At 45.2% G+C, this 26861-nt stretch overlaps 1 protein-coding gene across 11 annotated transcripts; it reads right to left on the reverse strand.

Moving 5' to 3' along the window:
• Positions 1-525: 525 nt before the first annotated feature.
• On the reverse strand, positions 526-26860 carry MIB2 (MIB E3 ubiquitin protein ligase 2). Of its 11 annotated transcripts, none has more exons than XM_087944677.1 (21): positions 26614-26776; positions 20389-20483; positions 17160-17258; positions 15719-16039; positions 15078-15249; positions 13810-13916; positions 13068-13262; positions 12489-12631; positions 12145-12252; positions 11699-11803; positions 10560-10722; positions 9249-9382; positions 8328-8476; positions 6961-7117; positions 6009-6163; positions 4952-5078; positions 3792-4019; positions 3037-3215; positions 2279-2463; positions 1841-1906; positions 526-1284 (listed from the first exon to the last, which is right to left on the reverse strand). In XM_087944677.1, the coding sequence occupies exons 4-21, from the start codon at positions 15963-15965 to the stop codon at positions 1043-1045; spliced, it is 2862 nt and encodes a 953-aa protein (XP_087800803.1). In that variant the 5' UTR covers positions 15966-16039; positions 17160-17258; positions 20389-20483; positions 26614-26776; the 3' UTR covers positions 526-1042. The 11 variants fall into 11 exon arrangements, with proteins under 11 accessions (XP_087800803.1, XP_087800805.1, XP_026537326.1 ...); XM_087944679.1 differs by having other exon boundaries at positions 15719-16012; positions 26614-26751; XM_026681541.2 differs by having other exon boundaries at positions 20379-20483; positions 26614-26751.
• Position 26861: the final 1 nt, after the last annotated feature.

Genomic DNA, 26861 nt, shown 5'->3' on the forward strand with positions numbered 1-26861 from the left:
TTCGTGCTTCCCGGGTCAATTTTTCATCTTTTCGTTGGAATTCTGCCTTGGGCTCCCTTTCCTTTCCACTCAGACGTCCACCGAGCCCCGGGGGGGCAATTTCTAAGGCCGATTTCTATCTTCAGGGATTGCCTTTCTGCGCTACAATTATCTAAAGGGCTGCCCCAAAGAAGAGAGGGTCAAGCTATCCTCCACAGGGGCTGAAGGCAGGAACAGAAGCAACGGGTGGAAACTCATCAAGGAGAGAAGCAATCTAGAACTAAGGAGAAACTGGAACAATTAATCCGTAGAACACCTTGCCTGCAGAAGTTGTGAATGCTCCAACGCCGGAAGTTTTGAAGAGGAGATCGGGCAGCCACTTGTCTGAAATGAGCAGGGGACTGGACTAGAAGACCTCCAAGGTCCCTTCGACTCCGTGATTCTGCTCACTAGCCCACCGATTTGGCCCCCTCCTTAAGAGCCCCTCATTGCGAGAGTCAAGTCTTTGTGAGTAAGGAAGAAATGCTACCGGCCCATAGAAAAAAGGCTTGTGCAGACGTGTTGTATTTTTTGCCAGCAAACATTCACGACTTCATGTTGAAGGACGCACCCTCTCTCTCTCTCAGGCACACACACACACACACACACAAGCACACACCTGTCCCTCCCTCCATCAGGGCTTCCTTGGCCCGTAAGATCCCTTTTCCGCTGGCCTTCCCGATACCCAGGCTGGTGCGGCACCAGCTCTTGCTCTGGGCTGGCCCCTCCCTGCCGGGAGGGCAGAGCCAAGTCCAGACCCCGCCTTTTAAAGTGCAAGAATATTTCTTTTCCACAGGACGGAAGGAAACATGCTCGTTCGGGAAGATTGCTCCTCTTTTTGACACTGGAGAAAGCTAGGAAGGAAAAGCTAATTACCCCACATCTCCCCGCCCCAAAGTCTCTGTAGTTTGGATCTTCTCTCTTGGCTCGCTCCGGACTCCCCCAACCCGAAGCCAAATTCGAACCCAGAGGAGGGAGGGGCAGGACAACGGTTGGGGGGGCGGATGGTGGCAAAGCCAGTTCCTCAAACGAAGATCGGGATCCTCTCGCGGATGGCTTGTCGGCAGATGGGACAGACGTTCAAGGAGACGCCACACTCTTGGCACGACCCGTGTCCACACTGGTAGATCACCCTGATGTGGCTGTCGATGCAGATGGGGCAGGTGATTCGCTCCTCCATCTGCCGGTAGCGGCTCTGGAGATCCTCCATGAGCTTCTGTTGGTTGGTGACCTCGGGGCCCGACCCACCGTCAACTTCAGAGTTGTCTGTGGCGGTGAGAGGAGGGGGGGGAGAGGAAGGAAATCTGGAAGAGCAGTGCAGCAGCTTGAAAGCGATAGTACATTTCGACTCTTCTCTTTAAAAGATTGTAACTAACCCACCAGAGCGTTTGCCCGCGAATATATTTAATTGGAGAACGTGAATGATGACACCCAGCCTGTGAATGTGGCTCAATTGGAGAATCTGATTTATGACACACCCGGGGGGGGGGGGGAAACAGGGTCAGAGGGGACTGTAAATGACCTAGGCCAGAGTTGGCTTCATACAGGGCAGGGCCAGTATGTCGCCTCTAATAAAATCCTTTGAAGTTTTTTGAAGTTTGGCTCGAGAATCCTGATTTAATTAGGGCGATTTCTGGAATCCTGACACCCCTGAGGAAAACTGAAGGAGGAGGAGGGCAAAGGAAAACGAAGGGAGGTTTTGGTCTCACCATTCCTGAATGCTGATCATCACAATTGGATGTTCCCAGTGTGGTCTCTATTCTACTCTTGTTGGCTAAAAGCAAGGGAAACGCCCACAAAGATATCAAGCGATCATGCTCACCTTGTTTCAACTTTTTGGTAATGGTGACTTGGCATTTGATGCATTTCTTCATTCTTCTGGAACATTCTGTTTCCGGGGAGAGAAGTTGGGAGAGGAGAAAAGGTTGGGAGAGACGTGGCTTTTAGAGACAAGCTTCCAACAAACTCTCATTCTTTACTTTAGGGCAGGGGTATAAATGTAAGGGACATCGCTTCGGCCTGGTCTACCCAACGCAAGCTGGCCATGTCCACCCAGTCAGCCACACCCACCCACTCGGCCTTGCCCAGTGAGTGGTGTCAATTTGGCCACGCTGCCCCCTCCCCGAGGGTCAACCAGAGCCGTGATGTGGCCCTCAATGAAATTGAGTTTGATACCCCTGCTTTGGGGGTGGGGGGGTGGAACAGGAAGTAAGAAATAGGTGTTTCAGTTACGGGATACGGGAGTTAAACGCAGCGGTACCTTCGCACACAATGCTGTGTTGACAGGGGAAGAAGAGGACCAGCAGCGCCAGTTCCGAGCAAACCAAGCACTCCGAAGGGGCAACCACTTTTGGCACGCTGAGGTTTGTCATGGTGTTGGGGGTGGTGTGGACTCTTCTCAGGCTGCTGGTCACGGTGGAGCTCTCGAAGGAGTCGTGCTGCTCTCTGGGGCAGAAAGAGGCCATGTTAAGATTAGACAGCGGCATGGAGTGGAGTGTTGCGGTGGCTTAGAGGTGGAGCTCTCGCCTCACAATCAGGAGGCTGTGAGTTCGATCCTAGGTAGAGGCAGATATTTTTCTCTCTCTGGGCATAATGAGAATATTATCTGCTGAACAAAAACTCCGTATTGGCGACAGGGAAGGGTATCCGGCCAGTAAAAATGTTGCTAGCTCCATTCAGTTGCTCAGACTCAAGGTATGATGGAATCATTAAAAGATGATGTAGGTGTGGCTGCAATTCAGCAGAATCCAACATCTTTTGACAGCTAAGCCCCATTTCTTTATGAGAGGGTGCAAGGGCCATTCGGAGCGTCGCAGAAGGGCTCCAATTTTGAAAGGGGAGCCGTGCTGAGTGATCCAGAAGGGGTGCAACCTCCTGCAAACGACGTCTCCAATTTTTGCAGTGAATATTAAAACTGGACCATTCCTGAGCTCGGAATGGATCCCTTGTCTCTAGCAATACAGAAGAACATCCCAAGGAAGGAAGTCAAGAGCGGGAGAAGTTGGGACCGACCCTCACCTGTATTTGTGGGAGAAGTTCTGGATTAGGTGTGCAATGCTCCCGTCCAAGACGAGGTCAAGCGGAGACTTGCCCCGGTGGTTGGCATAGTTGACATCGGCCCCTTGCTGGGCCAGGTAGCAGGCGAGGGCAGTTCCCACATTCAGTTTGGTGTTGCCGAGGAAACCGGAGGCCTGGAGCTACGGGAGGATGGAGACAGGAAGAACTATGGGTGTAACAGAATTTGGGGCGAGAGAACCACCAAGGGGAAAGAAGGAGGAAGCTGTTAAAAGAGGGACTTGGAGAAGTGATTGCAGGCTGGAGATAGAATGAAGAATTAGGGGGAAAAATCGGATTAACCCTGCCTCAATTTCACTTCTTGAGCTGGCCTACCGCCAGGAACCCAGATAAGCCTGGACATCAGATAATTCACGATTTGTTCCCAACAACTTGCTGCACGCAGTTTGCCTTTTTTAAACACTGTGTTCCCAGCTGCAGCTAATGAAGGGAATCAGGGCCCTTTCCTCCCCCGTAAGCCACACAACCCACGTTGCTCCCTTCTCTGCTCCTCCGCTGCATTCCCTAGGATGAAGAGGGGGTGGGCCTGCGTCTTCCTTTGAATTCCCTCTGCCTTGCTCTACCTCTCCCCTGCTCTGCCCAGCCAGACTCTGCCCTTCCCCAGTTTCTTCCACAGCCAACAGAGCCACACTTCCACTCCCTGTCAGCTGCTCGGCCTCCCCCTCCAAATCAGATTCCAATAGGGACATGACACTCACCTTGGAGAAGAGGCTGTTTTCCTGGTCTGACTGCTCCTCGACCAGGATGGAGACCAGGTGCTCCCTCTCCAAAATGATGTGCATGGCAGTGTCGCCGTCCTCGTCTTCAGAATTGACGTCGGCACCTTCGCTCACCAGCAGCTGCACCATCTCCACGTGGCCCTGGGTGACGGCTAAATGCAGGGGCGTCTGGTTGCGGTTGTTCCTGAGGTTCACATCGCAGCGGCCCTGGGGGACCAGGGAAGGACCCACAAGCTTTCAGTTCCACAAAACGGGCCCTCCTTTATGCCAGCGGGAAGTTTTAATCTCGGGGAGAGGAGGGCGTTTATTTTCTCCTAAAGCAGGGGTCTCCAACCTTGGCAACTTTAAGACTTGTGGACTTCAACTCCCAGAGCTCCTCAGCCAGTTTTGCTAGACTTCAACTCTATGCCTGCTTACTCTCTCGTAATCCCTTCCTCTGTAATCTCTCCACTCTAGGGAGTAGGAGGGGGAAAAAAACAAAAACCAACAGGCATAGTTGAATGGGGAATTCTGGGAATTGAAGTCCACAAGTCTTAAAGTTGCCAAGGTTGGACACCTTGGCGGCTGATCCAAGTAACCCTTTTTCCTCTTCTACAATAGGACTGGCTTTTGTGCAGTTAGTCCTCGGCTTATGAGCATTCCTTCAGCGACCATTTGAAATTACAATGGTGCTGAAGAGACCGAGGACCTGCCTTCCCCCTCCCCCACCAATCGTGCAATCGAAGCTCATGCACTCGGCAGGCCACCCTAACTTATAACTGGCCACTTAAGCACCACGATGGCTTATGACCAAAATTCTGAGCTCAGCTGTGGTCATAAGTCAAGGACTACCTAGTTTTTTTCCCCCCCAAGGAAAATGGAAGAGCCTTTCTTCCTTCCACTGATAAAAAAACTTAGCCAAGCCAAGCCAAAAAAAATGAATCATGCCTTGCTAACTATTTTGCCATTTTTGTTAAGCTCCCATTCTCTAATTTAGCCTGGTCTTAGAACCTAAAAAAAGAGCAGGCCTGTCGGGAGACCACCAGGAGATCACAGGCTTCTAAACAAACCATCCTCAGCTGGTTTGGGCAGACATCTTCCCCAATACACAGAAAGTTTCCACACACCCCATAACCCCAATGGTTTCTCCCTCCGTTCACCTCTTTGATTAAAATCTCTGCCACCTCCTTGTGATTGTTGAGGGCAGCGAGATGCAGAGCGGTGAAGCCGTCGTCCTTTTTGGCGTCCACCAACTGCCGAGCTCGTGCCAGGATCTTCTTGATCGCTCTAACGGAGGAGAGAAAAGAGGACAGGAAAGGGGAAAAAAGGGGGGGGAAAGACACAGAAGAAAAGAAGAAAAAATTGTGCATTCAGGGTACGGATTGTCACAAAGAGGAAATATACATTTGCAGAGGTCCCTCTTGGCATTTAAAAAAAAAGGCATATTTTGAGGTAGGAAACCCACCTAAATCTACAATGTCGGCATGAATATAGTTTTTTTTAAAAAACAAAAACAAAATCAGCCCAGCCATCTCAAAAAGTGATCTTGGCATCTGCTTCACCAATTCTGTAGGATCACTTCCACCATTGCGTCTTCAGGCTTCCCCAAAATCATGAAGCGATGCTGCCGGAGGTGAAAAAAGATTGCAGGATCCAATCTGAGTCGGTCACCAGGCCTGGAAATTTCCTCCTTCAAGCTTTCGGATTCGTGCTGGACCCCATTCCTCAAGGAACTTCTCTCTCTCTCTCTCTCCACGGTCTAGTGAGGGAGTCCGAAGGCTAAACCTCCAATCCCGGGGACCAACTCACGATTGGATCCTGCAATGTTATCCTGGGATACGTATATTGGCCTTATATTTGTGCCAAAAAGATCGCCTTGCCTTTATTATGGCACCTTCAGAAAGATTTACCTGCCATTTAAACGATGCGTGCAACTTTATTCGGATGGAGATCTCTTAAAAGAAGCAGCACATTATTGTCAGATTTCAAAGCCAACCCCTTCCAAGCTGACTTTTTTTTTTTCTACCCTCTCTGCTCCTGGCATAATTCTCTTGGCAGGCCGAATGACCTCTTCTCTTTCCCTTTTCAAAAAAACATTTGATATCTTTTGCCGACATTTCTGTGGCAGTTTTCAGTTTTGCCTAAGATCTTAAAAAGCCTGCCTGTCCTGGAAGTCAATTCCGATTACATCACGCCTTATACTCCTCTCTTGCTTACAGCTTGTTTCCTTTCAGGGCTGCGTGGTGCAACAGGTTGAAGCCTTGTTGATTCTGGATCGTAAAATCGATGCCGGGGACCTCGGTGAGGGCTTCGATGATGCACTTGAAGTCGGCAGTGATGGCGTAATGAAGGGGGGTGTCGCCTGAAGAACCCTGGGGGGACAGAGGAGGTGTCAACATAGCCAAACAGTGTGGAATTCTTGTTCTGACCAAGGCTTCCTGAGACTGTAATTAAGCACATGCTTAGTCCAAACAACTCATTTTATTTCAACACTGGGAATTATGTTCATTTCCAGCCTGTAATGAGTCCCAAACAGTCCCTCGAGATAAGCACCCACTTTTCTCTTCTTTGAATTGCTGCCAACAACTAAAGTGCCAAATTAACTGTAAAAACCAACCAAAGTACAAAGTCCACACAGAGCTTCAAGGTTTAATCTGAACGGAGCAAACAACTTTGCTTCCTGCAAAGGTTTCTCTACCTTTGCACCTCCTTTATACCTGATGGGAGAGGCAATCACCTCCAAGCCCTCCCGAGTTGCCCCTTTTGTCTCAGCTGCTCTTGCCTTCTAGCAGCTCTGCGCATATGCGCACTGGGAACAGGCTCCCTTGGTTCCTCTGCCTTGCTGCTGCCAGACTCTGGAGGCTCCGAATCAGCACCCCACTCCCAGATGGTCCTGGCCCCATCTTTTCATCGGATGCAGGACCCTCGTCCGAGTCCTCCCCAGACTCCTGGACTAGTCCCCATTCTTCCCCACTGTCCGATTCCTCTGCCGTCTACACAGGCGGCCGGCAAACCACAACAATTCTCAATGTAGATTACGTTTTTTAAAAAAATGCAACCTTCCACTCAAACTAAACCCAAAAGCGAAAGCAAAAAATTCTGGATGAGAGACCACTCAGAGATATTCAAGGGCTTCTGAGCTGTGATTCCCCCAAACAGGAAGACTCACTGGCAAATTCACGTCGCAGTTGTTTTCGCACAAGGCTTTCACGACCTCCGTGAAGCCATGGTTGACAGAGACATACAAGGCCGTGCACCTGGCGGTGTTCAAAATATTCGGGTTGGCCCCTTTGCTGACAAGAAGCCGGGCGACGTCCGCTTGATTCCTGGTTCACGCAAAAGTGTTAAGTGGCAAAGATACAAGGGAAGGGGAGGAGAAATGAATTAGAAATAAAATTCTTCTCCTGCTACACTCATTTCTTTGGTTTCTTTAAAGGTGGAAAAAGGGAAGAATCAATTTACAATCTATCTATCTACCTACCTACCTACCTATCTACCAACCATCTATCTATCGCAATAGCACTTATATACCGCTTCACAGCGCTTTTACAGCCCTCCCTAAGCAATTTACAGAGTCAGCCTCTTGCCCCCAACAATCCAGGTCCTCATTTTACCGACCACAAAAGGATGGAAGGCTGAGTCAACTTTGAGCTGGTCAGAATCGAACTGTTGACGGTGGGCAGAGTCAAGACTACAATCCTGCATTCTAACCACTGCAGAGCTCCTAAGAATGCTAAGCCGTCTTCACCATCTACCCCTATTCAATCCCCCGCCCCATCTCCACTGTCACCAGCTCCCATTGAGAAATAGGGGACCCCAAAGGGCAGCTGGTTTGGACTCTCTTCAGCTGTTATCTAGCAGGCAACCATCCCATCATGTTCCTGGAAGAGGCTTCAATCTTAACTGGCTGATGTCAGAAGTATAACTCTTGAGGACATTAGCTTTTCTTTTTCCCCTCATCCTTCCCCATTCTATCTTCCTTGTATGCTGTGCCTTCTAAATTGAAACCAAGGGGGATGGGGCATGGAGGTGGAAAATGCTTGTCGTTTGTTACTTAATTCTTTTATTTGGAAGCTTGAAAGAAAGAAAGAAGAAAGAAAGAAAGAAAGAAAGAAAGAAAGAAAGAGAAATAGGAAGAAGTGAGAGAGTTTGGTGGGTGTGTGTGAGAGAGAGAGAAGACAAGAAAGAAAAGAAAAAGAAAAGAAAAGAAAAGAAAAGAAAAGAAAAAGAAAAGAAAAAGAAAGAAAGAAAGAAAGAAAGAAAGAAAGAAAGAAAGAAAGAAAGAAAGAAAGAAAGAAAAGAAATAAGAAGGAAGAGAAGAGAGAGAGAAAGAAAAGAAAGAAAAAGAAAAGAAAAGAAAAGAAAAGAAAAGAAAAAGAAAGAAAAAGAAAAAGAAAAGAAAGAAAGAAAGAAAGAAAGAAAGAAAGAAAAGAAAGCTATTTCTTTTGGGAAAGGAGCCTCCCCCATATCCCTTCTCGCAGCTATGTTCCCCACAAGGGGAGCACTGCCCCAGAGCCCTCAGCGAGGGCCACGTACCCAAAGGCTGCGTAATGAAGGGCCGTGTCACCTTCTTCGTCCCACAGGTCGATGTTGGCATGGGCTTGCACCAAGAGCTTCACCACTTCCATCTGCCCCACGTACGAAGCCACCTGCAAGGCTGTCCTGCCCTGGTTCTGTACATCCACCTGGGGGAAGAAATGGAGCATCTGTTGCAGGATTGGCCAGCTGACCCTCTCAAGGCCAACTCAGGGCCAGTTCAGGCAAAGGGGGTATCGTTTCCCCCCATTCATCTGATCTGATTTCTCAGATATAACAAATCATCAGAGTTGGAAAGGACCTTATAGATCATCTAGTCCAACCCCCCGCCCGAGCGGGAGACCCTACACCACTTCTGACAGAGGGCAGTCCAATCTCTTCTTGAAAGTCTCCAGGGATGATGCCCACACAACTTCTAAAGGCAACTTCTGTTCCATGGGTGGATTGTTCTCACTGTCAGAAAGTTTCTTCTTATTTCCAGGTTGAATCTCTACTTGATCAGTTTCCACCCATTGTTCCTTGTCTGGCCTTTGGGTGCTTTGGAGAATAGCTTGACCCCCTTCCTCTCTGTGGCAGTCTCTCAAGTATTGGAAGGCTGCTCTCCTGCCTCCCCTGGTCCTTCTCTTCTTCCCTAGACTAGCCAGGCCCAGTTCCTGTAACTGTTCTTCATATGTTTTAGTCTCCAGTCCCCTCATCATCCTGGTTGCTCTTCTCTGCACTTTTTCTAGAGTCTCAACATCTTTTTTATAGTGTGGCGACCAAAACTGGATGCTGTACTCTAGGCGTGGCCTTACTAAGGCTTAAAGAGTGGTATTAGTACCTCACTTGATCTTGATTGTCTCCCTCTGTTAATGTAATTTAGGATTGCATTGGCTTTTTTGGCTGCTGCTGTACACTACTAAATAGAGCAGAACTACTTGCCTTGTCGGGGTATTTCTGAATCAAATCCCGAACTTTGCCAATGTTCCCGTGGGCTGCCTCAACCACCAGGCGGCCTGGGCTGTCAGCGTCGCTTTTTTGGGAGAGTAACCGTCCCACCACAGACACCAAGGAACCTATGAAAAGGAAACCAAGATACAAATATCATCAGCCGGTTGAGAGGGGCCAGCGCATGGCTTCATGATCCAAATCGTCCAATTTTTTTATTTTTTTGCTGCTGGAAGAATGTGTTCTGACCCAGGCTTCATAAACCGCAATTAATCCCAAACTTGTTTTAAAAGCAAAACCTATTTTATTGCAACGCTGGGAATGGTTTCCATCCCCAGCCAGAACTAATCTTAAACAGTTCCCCAAGATAATTACCCGCCTTTCAGTGCTATGGAATGCGGCCAAAAACAGAAGTATCCAATTAACTATAAATAGGAGTAGAGTAGAGTAGAGTAGAGTAGAGTAGAGTAGAGTAGAACAGGAATAGGAATAGAATGCAGAATAGAATAGGAACAGGAAAAGAAATAGGAATAGAATAGAATGCAGAATGGAATAGGAATAGGAATAGGAATAGGAATAGGAATAGGAATAGGAATAGGATAGAATAGAATAGAATAGAATAGAATAGAATAGAATAGAATAGAATAGAATAGAACAGAACAGCAGAGTTGGAAGGGACCTTGGAGGTCTTCTAGTCCAACACCCTGCTTAGGCAGGAAATCCTGCAAAGGTTATCCAACATCTTTTTAAAAACTTCCAGTTTTGGAGCATTCACAACTTCTGGAGGCCAGTTGTTCCACTGGTTAATTGTTCTAACCTTCAGGAAATTTATCCTTAGTTCTAAGTTGCTTCCCTCCTGGATTAGTTTCCACCTATTGCTTCTTGTCTGGCCTTCAGGTGCTTTGGAGAATAGCTTGACCCCTTCCTCCTCTCTGTGGCAGCCCCTCAAATATGGGAAGGCTGCTCTCCTGCCTCCCCTGGTCCTTCTCTTCAATAGACCAGCCAGGCTCAGTTCCTGTAATCGTTCTTCGTGTGTTTTAGTCTCCAGTTCCCAATCATCCTGGTTGCTCTTCTCTGCAATCTTTCTAGAGTCTCAACATGTTGATAGATTACTAGATAACCTCATCATCATTTCCCAGATAATTTGAATTGAAAATGCTTTTGAAAATATCCGGTGCTGCACCTCAGCTCATTTCTGATGTACCAAATATTAATAGAAAAGTGATTTTCCCCAAAGTCTCCTCACCCTCTGCCCCCCCCTTTTTTTGTGTGCAAAGAATCAGGGTTTAAAAGTTTTGCCCCCACTTTTCGACTCCCTGGTATCCTGCGTGGTCATCAGGTTTGCGTCTTCCTCTCTCTGGTAGGCTGTCAGGCAGGCTGGGTTGAAGGTCCAGGATTGGCTGGAGAAGGACACGCGCAAATCTCCGTCCCCAAAGATTTTGATCACCTTACCGATGTGGCCCAGGATCTGTAAAGCGGAAGAAGAAAACAAAGAGTTTGGGTGCGATCTCTTTGCCGGCAGCCAAAACGAACGGGGAGTGAAGAAAACGCGAAGAGAATTTGGATTCTAGCTTCTCCTATCAGCCCCTTCGTTTGGTTGAAAAGGTGCCGAGGACATGGTTGAAGTGGTTTTAAATTTAGATCAGTGGTCGCCAACCAGTGGGCTGGGGAACCACTGGTGGTCCGTGAGGAAATTTTGGTGGTCCGCAGAGAAATGTCCCCCCCAAAGCAATTAATCCAGGCTGCGCGGGAACACAAGGCTGAGCCAGCCACATGGCCCATGGGAACACAAGGCTTGTGTCGCTTGCATTGCGAACAACATGAGGTAGTGAGGGGAGGGGGGAAAGGGTGATCCCACGTGCCTAGCCTGGCCACCGGGCTGCTTCTTTCCACTTCTTTCTTCTTCTGCTTTTGGCTGCACGCAAGGAAAGCAGCAAAAGTCTTTCTTTCTCTCCCCCAAACTCCGCCAGAAATGAGTCTTTGGAACCTTACAAGGCCTCCTGCTCCAAGAGGCTGTGCTGGCAAAGACTCATTTTTGGTAGTGTTTGGGGGAGAGAAAGAAAGACTTCTGCTGCTTCTGCTGCTTTCGTTGCATGAAGCCAAAAGTCTCTCTCTCTCTCTCTCCCTCCCCCTGAGAACGGAGCTGGAGACGGTATCTTGTGATCCCAAATAAAGAATGATTGATTGGTAGGAAAACGGGGTGCGGAATTTTCCTGCAGACTTTTTTGGGGATTTTCCCAGGGTCTCTGCCGCTTTCTGCAGAGACCCTGGGAAAACGTCAGCAAGCCACCGTCAGTCAAAATCCGTATTAGTGGTCTGCGGGATTTGAAATTATGAGTTTGGTGGTCCCTGAGGTCCAAAAGTTGGTGACCCCTGGTTTAGATGGATGCAAGGAAAAGGGGGAAAAAAAGGGAGGGGGGCAGATTTAAGGGAAGGGAGCTCACCGCTGTCATCTCGTCCGTCCATTCTCCGTGACCGGCTTGCAGCTGTTTCACGGTTTCCATGTCATCAATCACCCTCACAACATCGTCCACCCAGAACGTGTTAAGCTACAAGGGGAAAGAAAAAAAGAAAGAAAGAAAGGCAATTTTGGTTTACAAGTTTCTTGCTTGGGACTTGGTGTTTTGTTTTGTTTTCTTCAATGAATTCACAAAACGGTGGCCATTCTCTAATGAGATTTGGTTACCCAGATTCCACTCCGCAAGGGATTATGAGATTGTTAAAAGAAGATGACGATAAGTTATACCAGGAGGAATTGGAAACTCCTTTCTAGGACTATCCAATATACAGTATTTCATCCATTTGGAAAAAAAAAAATCCCCTTTTCTCCTGTGTCAGCTCACATTCTGAATTTTAGGATACTTTGCCACGGGAATGAACTTTACCCCACCTTGGTTAGAGCTCCGGGATGAAACGTCCAGCGAGTATCATTGTTGAACTGCACCCTCACGTCCCCTCGATCTGTGATCCTATGCACTGTTCCTGTCTGTCCGATGAACTTTTGGGAGACGGGTGGGAAGGAAGCGAAGAGAGGAAAAAGGCGTGAGGTGGGGAGAGGAAAACTGAAGAGGCAAGAAAAGCAAAAAACCAATACCCCCATCACCCTTGCCGCTTAAGAGCAGGCCGATCCTTCGGCATCGTCCTCTTGGTTGGAATAAAAGCTGACCAATTGCCCGTTTGTGAGAGATCCGGCCCTCTCCCAACGAAAGGATCTGGACATTTGCACAACCCTACCTCGGCCATCTTGGGATTCCAGCCTCCATGGCCCTCCTGCATCTCACGCAAGATGTCGATGTCTAGGAGGCATTTCACTTTGTCACCATGTTGGAATGGGTGCCCTTCTGTGCTCTCCTTCTTCTGCAACTCGGCTGGCTTGCCTGGGGAAGAGGACCAGGGACAGGCAGGGAGGGGGAAGATTTTGAAAAAAGGCACAAATATCAGACCTAACCGGAAGGTTTTAAGGCAGGGGTGTCCAACCTTGGCAACGTTTCAGACCTGTGGGCTTCAACTCCCATATATATATATATAACTGTTCCAGTAGTTTTACCTGCAATTATATAAATATATTGCTACAGGTAAAACTACTGTAATGCTCATATCAATCTTAGTTAGGTATAAATTTCTACAAGTAACGGCCACCTCTTCATAGGGGAAGGGACTGGATAACAATCCCCAGGATTCCCAGCGAGCTCCAATTGAGATTATGGGAGCTGTAATCCACTAGAGAGGGCCAGCTGTTTATGAGGAGAGGGCTGAAATTAAGGACAGCTGATGAATCCTTTAATGACTTTTTTTTAAATGGTCCACACATACCTAATTTAGGAAGATGCTCCTTGTAATAAAACCCTCCAGATGCTTCCGTGATACATTTTAGGTCCACTTTCCCTTTGTGGCCGACTCGGTAGACATTTGTGGTACCATCAGCCCAGGTGACACTGGCCACGCTCCGCCCCGTCTCCACATCCCAGCCACGGATGTCCACGACGCGTCCAATTTTGCCATCGCCACCTGTAGACAAGAGAATTGCTCAGTGTTCTGAAATACACACACACACACACGCACACACATACATATATATATATATTCCAGCTGCAGAAACATTATCTTATCTTCATTAAAGGCACCAGCATTTTGGTGTACAAGTTTTATATTTCAGCACAAATTTAGCCAAAAGCCAAAAAGAACATGAGTTGAGAAATATGTTCCTTTCCAGAATTTCCTGCACGATATGCTTAACTCCTCATCAATATTCATGCTGTCCATATGTTAAGAGTGTTTCTGGCAAGTTTTTGCCCCAAAGTAAGAAGTGAATCCAAAATCAGATTCTTAAGTCTTAATTCTTTAATCTGCAAAGTAGATACAACTATGGGATAAGAATACAGGTTATTAAGGGATAAGATACCTAAAAGCTTTTTTTTTAAAGACTTAGCAAATAAGCAGCATGTATACTGAAAAAAGAAGGAAGGGAAAACCCATAAAAATACACAGAGCATCTTTGGTTTCACCTCAAGAGCTCAGCTGGAATTTATGGTGTCATAATGCAAATGTTCCTTACCATCCTGATTTCCCCATTCCCAGTCAGGCCCTCGGACGACTTTGGCATCTTGAAATATCCCCTTTAAAGTAACGCGTGGCAAATTCTGTCGTGGGCTTACGGAGACTCTGGAAGAAAAAGCATAAACCTTGGGGTTTTTTTTTCATCTGTTGCATGGATAGGGAGAAGGTTACCTCTGAAGCTAAAACGATTCTGGGTCCTTTAATAAGGCTGCTTATTCCACCACTAGCAACCTCAATCAACACTAGAATTGTGGAAAACAGGCTTTTCTCTCTTGATGGGGCTTTCAAAAGTGAGAGCGGAGCATAAAATGTAATGTAACAGTGTAAAAATGGTGTGATCAAAGCCAGAGACAAAATGATTGCTCATAGATCTACTTTCTTATTGCAATAATTCATTTGGGGAAAGTTTATGTATCACCTGAAAAATTAGGAAAGGGAGGGAGGGAGGGAGGGAGGGAGGAAGGAGAGAGAGAAAGATAAAGAAGGAAGGAAGGAAGGAAGGAAGGAAGGAAGGAAGGAAGATTTGCATAGAGCTTTTATCTACTAATATACAGACATCAATGCAAATACACATAATTTTAATAAATACAATAAAAATAATATATTATACACACTCACAAATATACGTGTGGATATATGTAAGGTAAAATGTTACTGGGTTGCTTTTTGTATTTTTTTCTGTGGTACTTAATTAAAAATGAGCCCTTAAAAGAAAATTAAAAAGAAACAAGTTTGCTTCAATATTCAATCTTTCCAAGTTTGAGAAAAACCTGGTGAGGAGAGGGAGGAGGAGGCTGTTAAGTTTATTGAAAATAAACTATGTAACTTCTTGAGTAAATCAAAGTTGAAATTGAGAAATAAACTTTGTTCCTTGATACATTAATTTGCTATACCTATGAGAGCCAAGGACACATCTGCAGGTGTTGGCCAAGAGCGGAGACTCTTTCTCATAATACAATGACTCAATTGGACAATGTGACCTACACTAATAGGGGAGAGGGAGAGTTCTATATTGTAACTATGTGGGTTTGCGCGGGAATTAGATAGAGCTGGTTTTGACCTCAACAGTACCGAAATGATGTCCTCAATAAAGTGCTGCATTGAGACATTGGCAGGTCTTGAGTGTGCTTGCTTTAGTTGGGTTGGTCAGTCGGGACGTTGACAATGCATTTATCACCAATCCTCTTAAAAAGCTGGAGGGAGAGGGAAGTTTTGTCTCTCCACAGAAGCCAGTCTGGGAGAGGTCGGGTGATTAAGTGGACTTACGGCTGCGAGTGGGCGGTTTCGTAGCGCTCAAAGGCATGGGACAGGTCATGCTTGTTGCTCATGTAGCAATGCAGGCACAGGTCGTAATCGAAGCAGACTTTGCACTTCCATCGCATTCCACGAATGCCATGTTTCTTGCAACAATCGCAGATGATGTTAGGGTGGCGGACCCCTACGAGAAGAGTAAAAACATACGTCGGGTCATAACAAAGTCAAAAGCAGAAAGATGCTTAAGTGGGAAAGGTTTAAAAAAAAGGGGGGGGGCAAATATTTACAATCGTTCACGCCAATAATAGGACAAGACCAAACCATGTGAAAGATAGGAAGCCATACTAAAGATAGGATAAGATCAAACCATGTGAATTGTAGAACAAGATGATTTCTGGCTGTCCAGAGAAACTAACTACAACCCCCATAATCCCCCCAAAAGCAAGGATTGCTGGGACTTGCGGTCTGTCCACGGGGGAAGCTGCGCACCCTTGATTGATGTAACTAATCCTGGAAGAAGGGAGGGAGCCGAACCTTAAGTTCTTTTCCCGCCAGGGAGTTCAACAGTTCAGTTCCAAGGATTTACAGGAAGAAAACCTCCCAACGTAACTCATAATTCAGGCTTGAAGCAGGTAGGAAGGGGAGGGAAGTACCTATTTGTGCATTATCATAGAGCAGAAGATCGTACGCTCCCTGGAAGCCGGTCCGGTAGTTGGTGCGAGTCCCGTGATCCCACTGGACCACCACAGTTTTATCGGGGGTTGCTGGGCTGCCCTGCCGGCCAATCTCCACCACCGTCCCCACGTTGCCCTCGCCGCTGTCCTGGTTCCCCCACCTCCAGTCAGCCCCACGGACCACCCGCATGCCAATCTGCATGCTCGCATAGGGGTCCAAGTCCATCGCTGGGCCGGGGAGCCTCAGCTTGGCCACTGGCGGGCGGATGCACTCTGTAGAGAAGAAAACATGGACGATACCTAGAGAAGTTGAGGGCGGGGGGAAAAAAAAGTTGTTATTGTCTCTTGTTTTCTGCAGCCTTTATTTTAGCCTCACAGCAACCCTGCAGGGTAGACTTCACTCAAGTTGAATCCAGATCTTGCCAGTCCAATAACCACACCAGCAATAGCACTTAAGAGTTATATACCACTTCATAGTGCTTTTAAAGCCCTCTCTAAGCGGTTTACAGAGTCAGCCTGTTGCCCCCAACAGTCTGGGTCCTCATTTTACCGACCTCGGAAGGATGGATGGATGGGTCAATCTTGAGCCTAGTGAGATTCGAACTGCCAAACTTCTGGCAGCCAGTAGTCAGCAGAAGTAGCCTGCAGTACTGCACTCTAGCCACCGTGGCTTATTCTGGTTCTCAGAATGACATTTCATGTAAACCAAGCATTGTTAAATAAGATTAAAAGTAAAGATTGGTAATAAATAAAATTGGAAAGGGCTACTAAGGTCATCTAATCCTACCCACTCTGCTCAGAACTAAATTAAGGTGTCCCCAATGAACATATGGGTCAACTCTACTCCAACTCATCCAGGAATCACACAGCATCCAGCCTGGCTTGACGGTGGCTTATATTCTGATTTGGGTCAAACATTTGCAAACCAAGAATGACCCTTGGGCTTTGCCAGAAAATGATTCCCATCCTAACATGAAGTCTCGCAGCTCTACATGTCCATTGTGATACTTCAGAAGAGGAAAGAAAAGTTACACAGAAATGATTTTAGCTTCATTTTCCCTTGTTTTTTTTTTTTTTTCCTTTTTTAAAAAATTTGGCCTAAAATTAGACTGGGACCTAAAATTATTTCAACCCGGAGGGCACCTTGCCTCTTCCGCATTACACCAAGTGTAAAAATAACTCGGCATAAGTAGCCCGCTGCGTCACATTTCAGAAGTCAGAGGTAGGCTGGGCTGAACGCCTTCAGCAAGTTTCCTTCTGAAATGCAAGAGCCGGAGTCATAAATTAAAAACAACGGGTGGCTGCCTTATAACTACTTCTCTTCAAGGACCTGCTTTTGACAAAAATAGACGAGAGAGAAGGTCACACACAAAGGAAACAAAACAAAATAAAATAAAATAAAACCTCAAGAACGTCTTACAATTTCCCTTAAAGCAGGATCTGGCTTCTGGCTTTGGCACTCGGTCTGAAATCGAGAGGCAAAGGATGTTTTTTCTACCGTGGCATTAATGGGGGCGCACTAAAGAAAAAAGAAAAAAAAAGAGCTTTTGAAAAACAAAATACATGGGATTTATTAGGTGAAATAAAACTCTTTAGCCAAACAAAATTGATTTTCTGCAGGTCATCAGGCTTCTCTGTCCTGTGTGTTAAAGTGAACCCCCAATCAGAAGCCAGGATACACTGTCTGCCACTACATGTCAGTTATATGTTGTTGCAATGAAATAAAGTTTCTTCTTTTTTTATTTTGTTCAAAGAAAATTTTTTATTCCTTTTCCATATATTCCATATATTCTTTTTCTCTCAGTATTAGATTGTTCATTGTCCATCTTGACCTCTTCTTTTGTCCTTTCCATATTACTTTAGACGGATTATGATCTGCCCATATATTTGTTTCAATGTTTATGCCTTGTATATTAGCAATTATGTCTGTTGTTGCCCATATTATATCTATTCTAGACCAAGATAAATGTCTTATTTGAGTAAAATGTATATTGCTTCTTTTCTGGATATCTTCCTCTCCATACATCTTGAATTGCTTGAATGTCAACCATATTCCAACATAGGAAAGGTATAGAGAGAAGATACCGAATGGGTTGTCAAAAAAAGGGAGGGAGGGAAGATCTCAGACCACAGGCAATCCTCTTCCTCCTCCTCCTCCTCTAGATAAAAAGTTATACAAAAGAAGAAAAGGAAGGAATTTTGGTCAAGTCAACTAGAGGTTTTCAAATTAAGACTGGCTATCATGCTTCCACCATTTTATTTATTTTGTTTTCCTTTATTGGAAGGATTTGCATGGTCGCCCATCTTCAATAACTCGCTCAGCAAGGGGGTTGGACTAGATGACCTCTGAGATCCTTTCCAATTCTGAGATTCCAGTTCGGGCATTTTAGGATTTCTAGAGAGGGAACAAAATCACAGCTCAGCCACTTCTCGGAGCTGTACTGAAGGCTGCCCCTTCCTTTCACACTTGTTCCTTGCAATTGCAATTAGACATGATCTCCAACTGGCTTTAATCAAAGTTTGAGACAAACTGAGAAAGCCTCCTGGAGGGTTTTAGGCAAACTGTGGGAAACATAAACTTCCTTTCTTCCCAGAAAGGGAAGGAGGGGAGGAATGGAAAATTAATTCTTAGAAAGCCACATTTTTACAGAAAAGGTCCCTGTGTGTGTCGTAGTCATACCGCTATATTCATATACCGGCGATAAAAAACAGTGCACAGATCTGCTTTACAAATTATCTTTTACTTCAAAATATCAAGAGGGAGTTTTGGGTTGTTGTTGTTTTTTACAACAGGAAGCTTTTTAAATCGAAAAAAAAAACCCCATTAAAAACCCAACCCTTAAAGAGGGATTAAAACTGGTAGGAGTGAAACGTTTGAAACCCACAAGAGCTTAATTTAGTTCTCCCTAATCGTGTAAAGCAAGAAATAAAACATCTGGGATGGAACAAATTTTGTAAAGGGAGAGAGAGGCAGAGCGATATGGAAAGGTACGATTGGCTTGGGGTGCAGGAAAGGAACTAAAACCTTTCAAATTTTTCAGAGGTGTGATTAAAAATAGCACAGAACCGAAACAAAGCAAGCTAAAGGTTCCCACGCATTATTTATCTGTTCCGGAAGTGAAATGTAGGTGAAAAGGACGACTAAAAAGAGAACCAATTCAGCTTACCATTGCATTACAAATTGGTCAGCATTTCCAGGAAGAAAATCCACTGGGTTTTCCCCCTTTATTATTCTGTATAGCTTCAGGGTACAGTATGTTTTCTCAAAAAAACATGAAGTGCCTCTTTGTGTGTGTGTGTGTGTGTGTGTGTGTGTGTGTGTGTGTGTTTACTTCCTGCTAGCCCCTTGATCACACTGTTCTAAACAGATGATCAGGCAAACAGTATTTAATTTGAGAATATCATTTCCCACATTCTACATAGGGATAGAAGAAGTGGTGGAATTAATATTTTTTTTACTACCGGTTTTTTTTTTCCTTTCCTGGTTTTGTAAATACTCTTTGTCATGTCTCTGTTGGAGTCTGACTCAGAGGGAGAGGAGGAACAGCTGACAGGGAGTGGGAGTGTGGCTCCGGAGGTTGTAGAGGAAGCTGGAGAAGGGCACAGGCTGGCTGGGCGGTCAGAGGAAGACCCAGGCCCATCTCCTCTTCATCCTAGGGCACGCAGGGAGGAGAGGATAAGGGAGAAATGTGAATGGCGTGGTCTACGGGGGAGGAAGGGGCCCTGATCCCCTTCATGGGCTGCAGCTGTGAGGCAATTAAAGGAACTTTATTCTATTTTTTTGACTTGGTTATTTTTGTGTCACGCCCCGGGTCATCACACTCTTAGGGATCTATTGCAGAATCTCTAGCTTAGCAAAGACCTTTAGTTAATAAGCATTTTCTGCAAGCTACTGAACTGTCTCTAAAAGTATTCTAAGCCAATCCCTACTCAAATCAAGCCCAATTCGGATATATAATGTAAAAAAGAAATAAAAGAACAAGAGCATTACAGGTAGTCCTTGGTTTACAAGAGTTTGTTTAGTGACCATTAGAAGTTTGAACGGCACTGGAAAAAATAACTTGTGACTGTTTTTCACACTTACAATCATTGCAGCATCCCTGTGGTCATGTGATCAAAATTCAGACGTTTGTCAAGTGTCTCATATTTACGACAGTTGCAGTAACCTGGGGGGGTATCGTGTGATTCCCTTTTGCAACCATATGACGAGCAAAGTCAGATTTACTTAACAATCAGGTTATTCATTTAATAAATGCACTGATTCAATTAACAATTGCAGCAATGAAAGATTGTAAAATGGGGCAAAACTCACTTAACATATGTCTCGCTTAGCAACAGAAATATTGGGCTCAATTGCGGTCGTAAGGCAAGGACTACCTGCACTGTATATGATGTACACTGTACATCATGAACATAGATAACATAGTTTTCCATAAATACTGGGAAATGTACTCAATCATTGTTTACATTTCCAACATGCTATAAACATTGCCCAGAGGCCTCTAAGCATATCCCGACAACAATAAGGACTAGAAACATGATTCTCTAGAAAGTTGAAGGAAAAAACCATGTGGTTTTCTTCCTGCAACCCACAGGTTTCAACACAATTTAAGACATCATTACCCAGTAATGAACTTACCAGAAATTACCTCTGAAGACAGAGCTTGCAATCTTTTGCTGTTTTAAAGCTTCCACAGATGACAGCCTATTGCAGATTTCAGTTAAGCCTTCGGTTTACATCCCCCTAAAAGATGGGAAAAGAAAGGTTCAAGAGAAGACACTCTTGGGCTTAGAGAAAAAGCAAACTTTTGGACAGGGCCTGCATTCCACAACAGGAAATACGGTGCTTTTTAAACAAAAAAACAAATATTTGCAGTTTCAAAGTGGGAAATTATAAAATCAAATCAAAACCCGATGCTGTTTGGAAATTTACTGGGCTAGTTACCTAGTTAAGGGAATGGGGTGAGGGTTGAAAATCCAGAGGTGCCAAGGTCTGCAATCCTAATGAAAATAAGGGGCGCACATAAGCACACCAACGTGCCTACCATCCCTGCCTTAATGTTCCCTTTTATTTGTATCTATTTCATGTATTCATAACCATGTTTATACTTATGTATATTATCAAATGCATGCTTGACAAAATAAATAAATAAAATAAAATCCTTTTTTCCCCCCAACCGCTGCAGAATTGTGGGGTAAAGAAGAATTTTGACAGCCTTCTGATGAATTTGTAAAGGTTTTATAAGGCAGAGAGAAGTCCCTTTTTTCCCCTTCTTCCTTCCTGGGAACAAGATTACGAGGCCTCCCACATTATAATATAAATACAATATAATAGTTAAGGTAATCTTATGGAATGTCACGCTATAATAGTTTACCATGGAAGGAATTATAACTTGCTCGAAAAGGATGAAATGATTCTGTAATTAAAGTCTAAAGATGATTTAATAACAATACAACATGTTATGGAATGTTGATTCATAGAATATGAACTGTAATTTTAATTTAAAAGAGACTGTTGATATCATGCACAAGAGATATGTACCAACCGACACACTGTATGACTGAAAGAAAGTTTTATTCGTGGTTTTATGTTTGCATTTGTTTATGTTTGTTGTAAAAAGTAAAAAAAAAATCTTTATTTAAAAAAAAAAAAAGATTACAAGGCCTCCCTTCTTTCACCCAGTTTACTCCCAAGCAGGTGGGGGGAAAAAAGGGCTGGGTTTCTGCACTTGTCAAACAGGCCTGTTTGGATGGAGCAATTTTACCAGAAGAAAAAAAAAGGAGGTGGGTGGGAAAGGGGGAGTGTATATCAAGGTCAGATGGGAATGGGGTGGTGGGTCGTCCTCCATTCTGGCATTCCCCCCCCCCTTCAAATGACCAGCTACGGATCAAGCGGGGAGAGGTTTCCTCAGCGTCAAAAGAGCAGAAGGGAAAAGCATTCCAAAAACCAGATTGAAGCTCACGTTTTTCAGCTCCAGGGACTCATCCAGAAAGAGAGACGCATCCTCTGAATACACACAAGATAGCCCTTGGCTTAAGACCACAATGGACCCCCAAATTTCTATTCCTAGTGAGGACGTTCACTGAGTTTTGCCCCAACTTTCTTGCCGCGGCGGTTTGGTTTAGTTGAACCATTGCAGTTAAGTTAGTCACCCGGTCGTCATTAAGCGAATCTGGTTCCCCCCCATCGATGATGCTTTGTCAGAAGGTTGCAAATGGGGATCGCGTATCCCCGGGGATACTGCAACCGTCATAAATACAAGTCAGTTTCCGAGCGTTCGGATTTTTTTTTTTTTAGTGCCATTGTAACTTCGTACGGTCACTAAACGGATTGTTGTAAGTCAAAGACTACCTCTATTCTTCCGAACCAAGCTTCTTTTTAAAAAAATAAAGCAAGCAGGGAACTCCGCCCCTTCTCCTTTAGCTCCACCCCTTTCCCTTTGTCCCCTACCCCCTCTTCATCTAGCCCACCCCCTCAACCCCACCTACATCATCCAAGCTACAGCCATTCCTTCAAAGTAAGCATTTTCTGCACCATTTAGCAATTCTGGCTTTTATTTTTTGAACTGGCTTTTTCCCCCCTTCTTCTTTTGGACTGGATTTGATATAACAAGAGAGTTCTTTGGGAACAACAAATTGAAAATAGGAGCTTTTAGAGCAGGTTAGATTTGAGTTTGCAAGCCATGTGTATTTTTATTTATGGCTGAATGCATCTGTTCAGCAACTTACCGTTCTGAACCTGAACTCTGCCTGCTTTTTTTCAATTATTGATGTCTGATCATGTTAGCGTTTCCATGAATATGTTGTCGTCTGTTTGCTTATGCTGGTGTGTAAAGCAGCTCAAAACAAGACAAGCCCCGCAGCACAAGAATGGTGAGTTGATAGCAGTTACCTACAAAGCAGTGACGATCTTAAGAGGCTGACCAATTCGGCAAAAAATAAAGAGAGATTTTTGCAGGCTTTTTCCCTGCATGTTTTGGTACTTCCAATTGGGTCAGGAGTCTGGTTGGGAAACTTGAGCAGGGCATGACTAGTTTTCGGACGGGAGACCACCAGGAAATCCAGAGATTGGAGGCTAGGCCATGGAGTTAAAAGCCCAAGGGGATTTTAACTTTGCTGTCCCCTATCAGAGGACGAAGCCTTCCTTCGGGAAGAGAAGTCATCTTTAGCTTCCAACAATTTGTTTCGAGCAAAAAAAAAAAAAGAGAGACAAAACTAGCTCACACATCAGCTACCGAGGCTGCAATTTAAGCTGACAACGTTGCAAGCAATCAAATCAAATCTCTTGTGGTTTTACTTTTAGGTGGAATAACAACAACAACTCTGCTCCTCTCTGTCATATATTTTTAATCTCTCTCTTTCTCTCTCTCTCTACCAGTGGAGTTCACGAGAAGCAATTTAGAAAGCTTGTCAAAATTTAGGAAGAAACCTGGAAAGCACCATCTCTATCCTGCTCACGTGTTGAGGTTGAGCTCTTGAAGATACCACAATATCTGTAACTTTTCCCTATATTGATACATCAAACCCATTGATACAATAAGACTACTGGAGAGCAAATTAGCTTTTACGCCAGAAGGAAAATAACAAACATTTTGGTCCAAAATCTGTTTCTTGCAGCCTAAAAACAAGGAATTATACACACACAAACTCAACAGAGAATCTAAAATTATTAGGAATATCAGTTATGGCGATAGGAATTTCAGTGTATACATATTTTAAATGATGCTCAGGACTGGGGACATTCCACCAAGAGAAGAGGTAGGAAGAAAAGATGGGTGCAGAATGGCCTTCATATTTCCACCAGTTTACTTTTTATTTTTGCAAAATCAGTGTGTATTCATGTGACTGTAAAGAGTGGCAATAAAAATGATATTAAAAATGACCAAACATGCAGGGCACCGCACCAAACAAATATTACGATGGACCCAAAGCTGTACTTAAAATGTGGGGCAGTGGGGCATACCCACTGAGAATTTTTTTTTTTCTTACCAAGCCCTCTGGGATGGGAGACAGGAAAACTGCATATAGTTTATGATCCGTGCTTTGGAGAATAGCTTGACTCCCTCTTCTTTGGGGCAGCCCCTCAGATATTGGAACATTGCTATCATATCATAAATTTAGAAAAAGTCTTGGGAGCTGGAAGCAAGTCAAGGCATTAGGAGCACAAAGTTGCAAGGTAAATTCACAATTAGTTGCACACACACAAAAAAAACACCATTGTCAAAGGTAAAGAAACTCCAAGTGAATCAGAAATAATTAGTAAAATCTGGATGTGCGCAGAAATGGACAAATTGACAAACGAATTAAAAAATAAGGATGAACTGGATTATAAAAAGTATGGGATAAGTTTTATGGTTGGTTAGAAAAGAGGAAGGATCAAGACAATAAGAAATGATGTGTCTGTGTGTGTGTGTGTGTGTGTGTGTGTGTGTGTGTGTATATAATAGGATGTAAACATGTATTATTTTTATATGTGATTTAGCAATGTAAGACAAATATGAGGGCTGGAGGATTGTACCATGTTCAATGTTTTTAATGTATCTTTTTGTTTTTGTTTGTGATTGTTCAATAAAATTTAATTTAAAAAACCCCATTGTCCTTCATCGTGTATGTATCAAGATTATGAGGTGCCATCCTTGTTTCCAGAAGTGGTATGCCAGTTTCCCCCCCCAAATAGTTTTATTGACTTTACAGCCTTTGTCCGATTCTCTGCTGTGACCCCATTTAGTTACCCTGAGGTTGGCTGAGGTGAATTTTATGCTGCCATCTGCACTAGGCTAACACAACCCTGTCAATACGCCATGAGGGAATTATCCAGATCATGTACATGGCATTAATTATTGATTTGATTTTGATCCTGCCTCAGTCTCAGAGAGTTACATCACGGTAAAAACCTCCACTGAATTAAGACAACGTGCGACCCAAAATTGCAGACAGAACCCGAGTGGGAGGGGGAAAAAATGACAAGAAAAGGGCAGGAGATGAGCTTGACATGTCTTCATTATTGAATTTAGTTTTAATCAATTTAACTTGCTGTGTTCTGTTTTAATCACGGCGGCTAGAGTCAGTTCTGACTGTATCGCACAGCTTGTCAGCCCTGCAAAATAAATACATTTGGCAGGCGGAACTCCCTGCCACAAGATTGGCATGAGGTTTCCTAAAGCGATGAAGCAGAACTGCAAGACTTTTCAGGTGGCCACCAAAACCCCCTCAGTGTGTTCATCTACTCACAAGAAGTTGAACTGGACCTGAAGGATATGTATTTATTGGGTTTTATACATCAGACTATGCGTAGAGTCGAGGCTATGGCTTTCCCAGTTGCAATGCATGGCTGGGAAAGCTGGACTATAAGAAAGGCTGAGCGCCAAAGAATGGAGGCTCTTGAACTCTGGGGCTGGAGGAGAAAGACTGCAAGGCCATCCAACCAGTCAGTCCTGGAGGTGATCAACTCTGATTGCTCTTCAGAGAAAGTTCTGAAGATGAAACTCAAAGACTTTGGCCACCTCATGAGAAGGACTCGCTGGAGAAGAGCTGAACGCTGGGAAACAATGGAGGGCAAAAGAAGAAGAAGAAGAAGGGGACGGCAGAGAAGGAGGGGGCTGGATGGAGTCGCTGAAGCAGTCGGCATGAGCTTAAAGGGACTCCGGAGGATGGTAGAGGACAGGATGGCGTGGAGGAACATTACCCATAGGGACGTGATGGGTCAGACACGACCTCACAACTAACAACAATACACCAGAATCATATGACATTACAGCCACTGAAAAGTTAAAGCTGGAAAAAGGAAGCGGGTAAGTTTAACTCTTCACTTAATGGGATCTTTTTTTTTTTAAAGTAGAAAAGCCAAGAACTTTTGCAAGAGAATTGACAGGGCAGTGGGTTCCATAAAGACACTGATAACACTCACTGAAAGAAATCTAGATTCTTCAGCCCTTCAATGGGAGTTTCAGCACTGTTTTCCAGGAATCCCCCCCTCCCATAGAAAAAGGGTGGAAAAACAAGATTGGCTCTGCACTCCCCTTCCCCAAAAAGCAAATAAGTGATTCATGCAGGATCAACAGGTTTCGAGGCTATTTTGTTGAAGCGCTATCTCCCATACCATCTGCAAAGACGGAGGGGAGGGGTGGAATTCCAGCGGGATCTCAGCAAAAAGCATCTTTGCCAAATGACCCAGAGGGACCAGTTGTCAAACCCCGAAACTTTGTGGAAAACAGACGGGGGAGGGAGGGAAGGGAGGGGGTGGCAATGATCTGCAGCCTTCCACCCCAAAGGGGATGCCAGGCCTTGGGAAAAAGAGATACCGAAGAGGGAAGGGCAATCTTGCCCCCTCTCCTTCTCTCTCTCTCTCTCTCTCCATTGGATCGAACCAGCCACCCAGGTGATAACAAGGTAAGGACGGTTGGTTGGGCTCGGAAGCAACTTCAACCCCCGAGCAGAATGGGGAGGAGGAGGGGGGGAGATCTGTCCATCCAAGATAGCGCGGGACACCCACCCACCCACCCCCATTTCTCCTTTTTCCTCCTCCGAGCCATGCCAATCCGCAGCTCGGCGGTAGCGTTGGCATCATCATCATCATCACCATCACCATCATAGCAAACACGCCAAAGCAAGAGAAGGGAACGCGAAGAGACCATCCAGCCGGCCAAGGGGAAACAGAGGGCTTTCCTGGCCTCGCTTTCCCCCCACCCCACCCCAGAGGGGTTGCCAACTTTCCTGCAGCTGCGATCAGTCCCCTTGGGAGCGGGGGGGTGAGAGGGAAGGGATGCCCTGAGCAAACCCCGGACTGCGCCTCTAGGATCGGCTGGCAACCTTTACCCTCCAGGCCCCGGCTCCCCCCATCGCCAGCCCGCCTTGCGCTGCAATGCAAAACTTACAGCAAAGTTTGCGGCCAAAAGCCAAGCTTCTAGTCCTCTCCGCGCCCACGTTTCCCCTTCCGTCAGCTGTCTCCCTCGGCAGGCCTTCGGACTTCCTCTTCCCCCTTTCCTTCCAGGCGCAAACAAGCCGTCCTGAACAGCTCCCCTCTTCTCCCGCCTCTCGTTTCGGTGTATGGCGTGCGTGCTACTTCGCCCCTTTTCTTTTTCCAATTACCAAGCCTGCAAAGAAGCAACGCCTTCTGGGAACG

The sequence above is a fragment of the Notechis scutatus genome, chromosome 16, assembly GCF_049901735.1.
Source record: "Notechis scutatus isolate UNSWTSFEM ecotype Mainland chromosome 16, rNotScu1.2, whole genome shotgun sequence".
NCBI lineage: Eukaryota > Metazoa > Chordata > Lepidosauria > Squamata > Elapidae > Notechis > Notechis scutatus.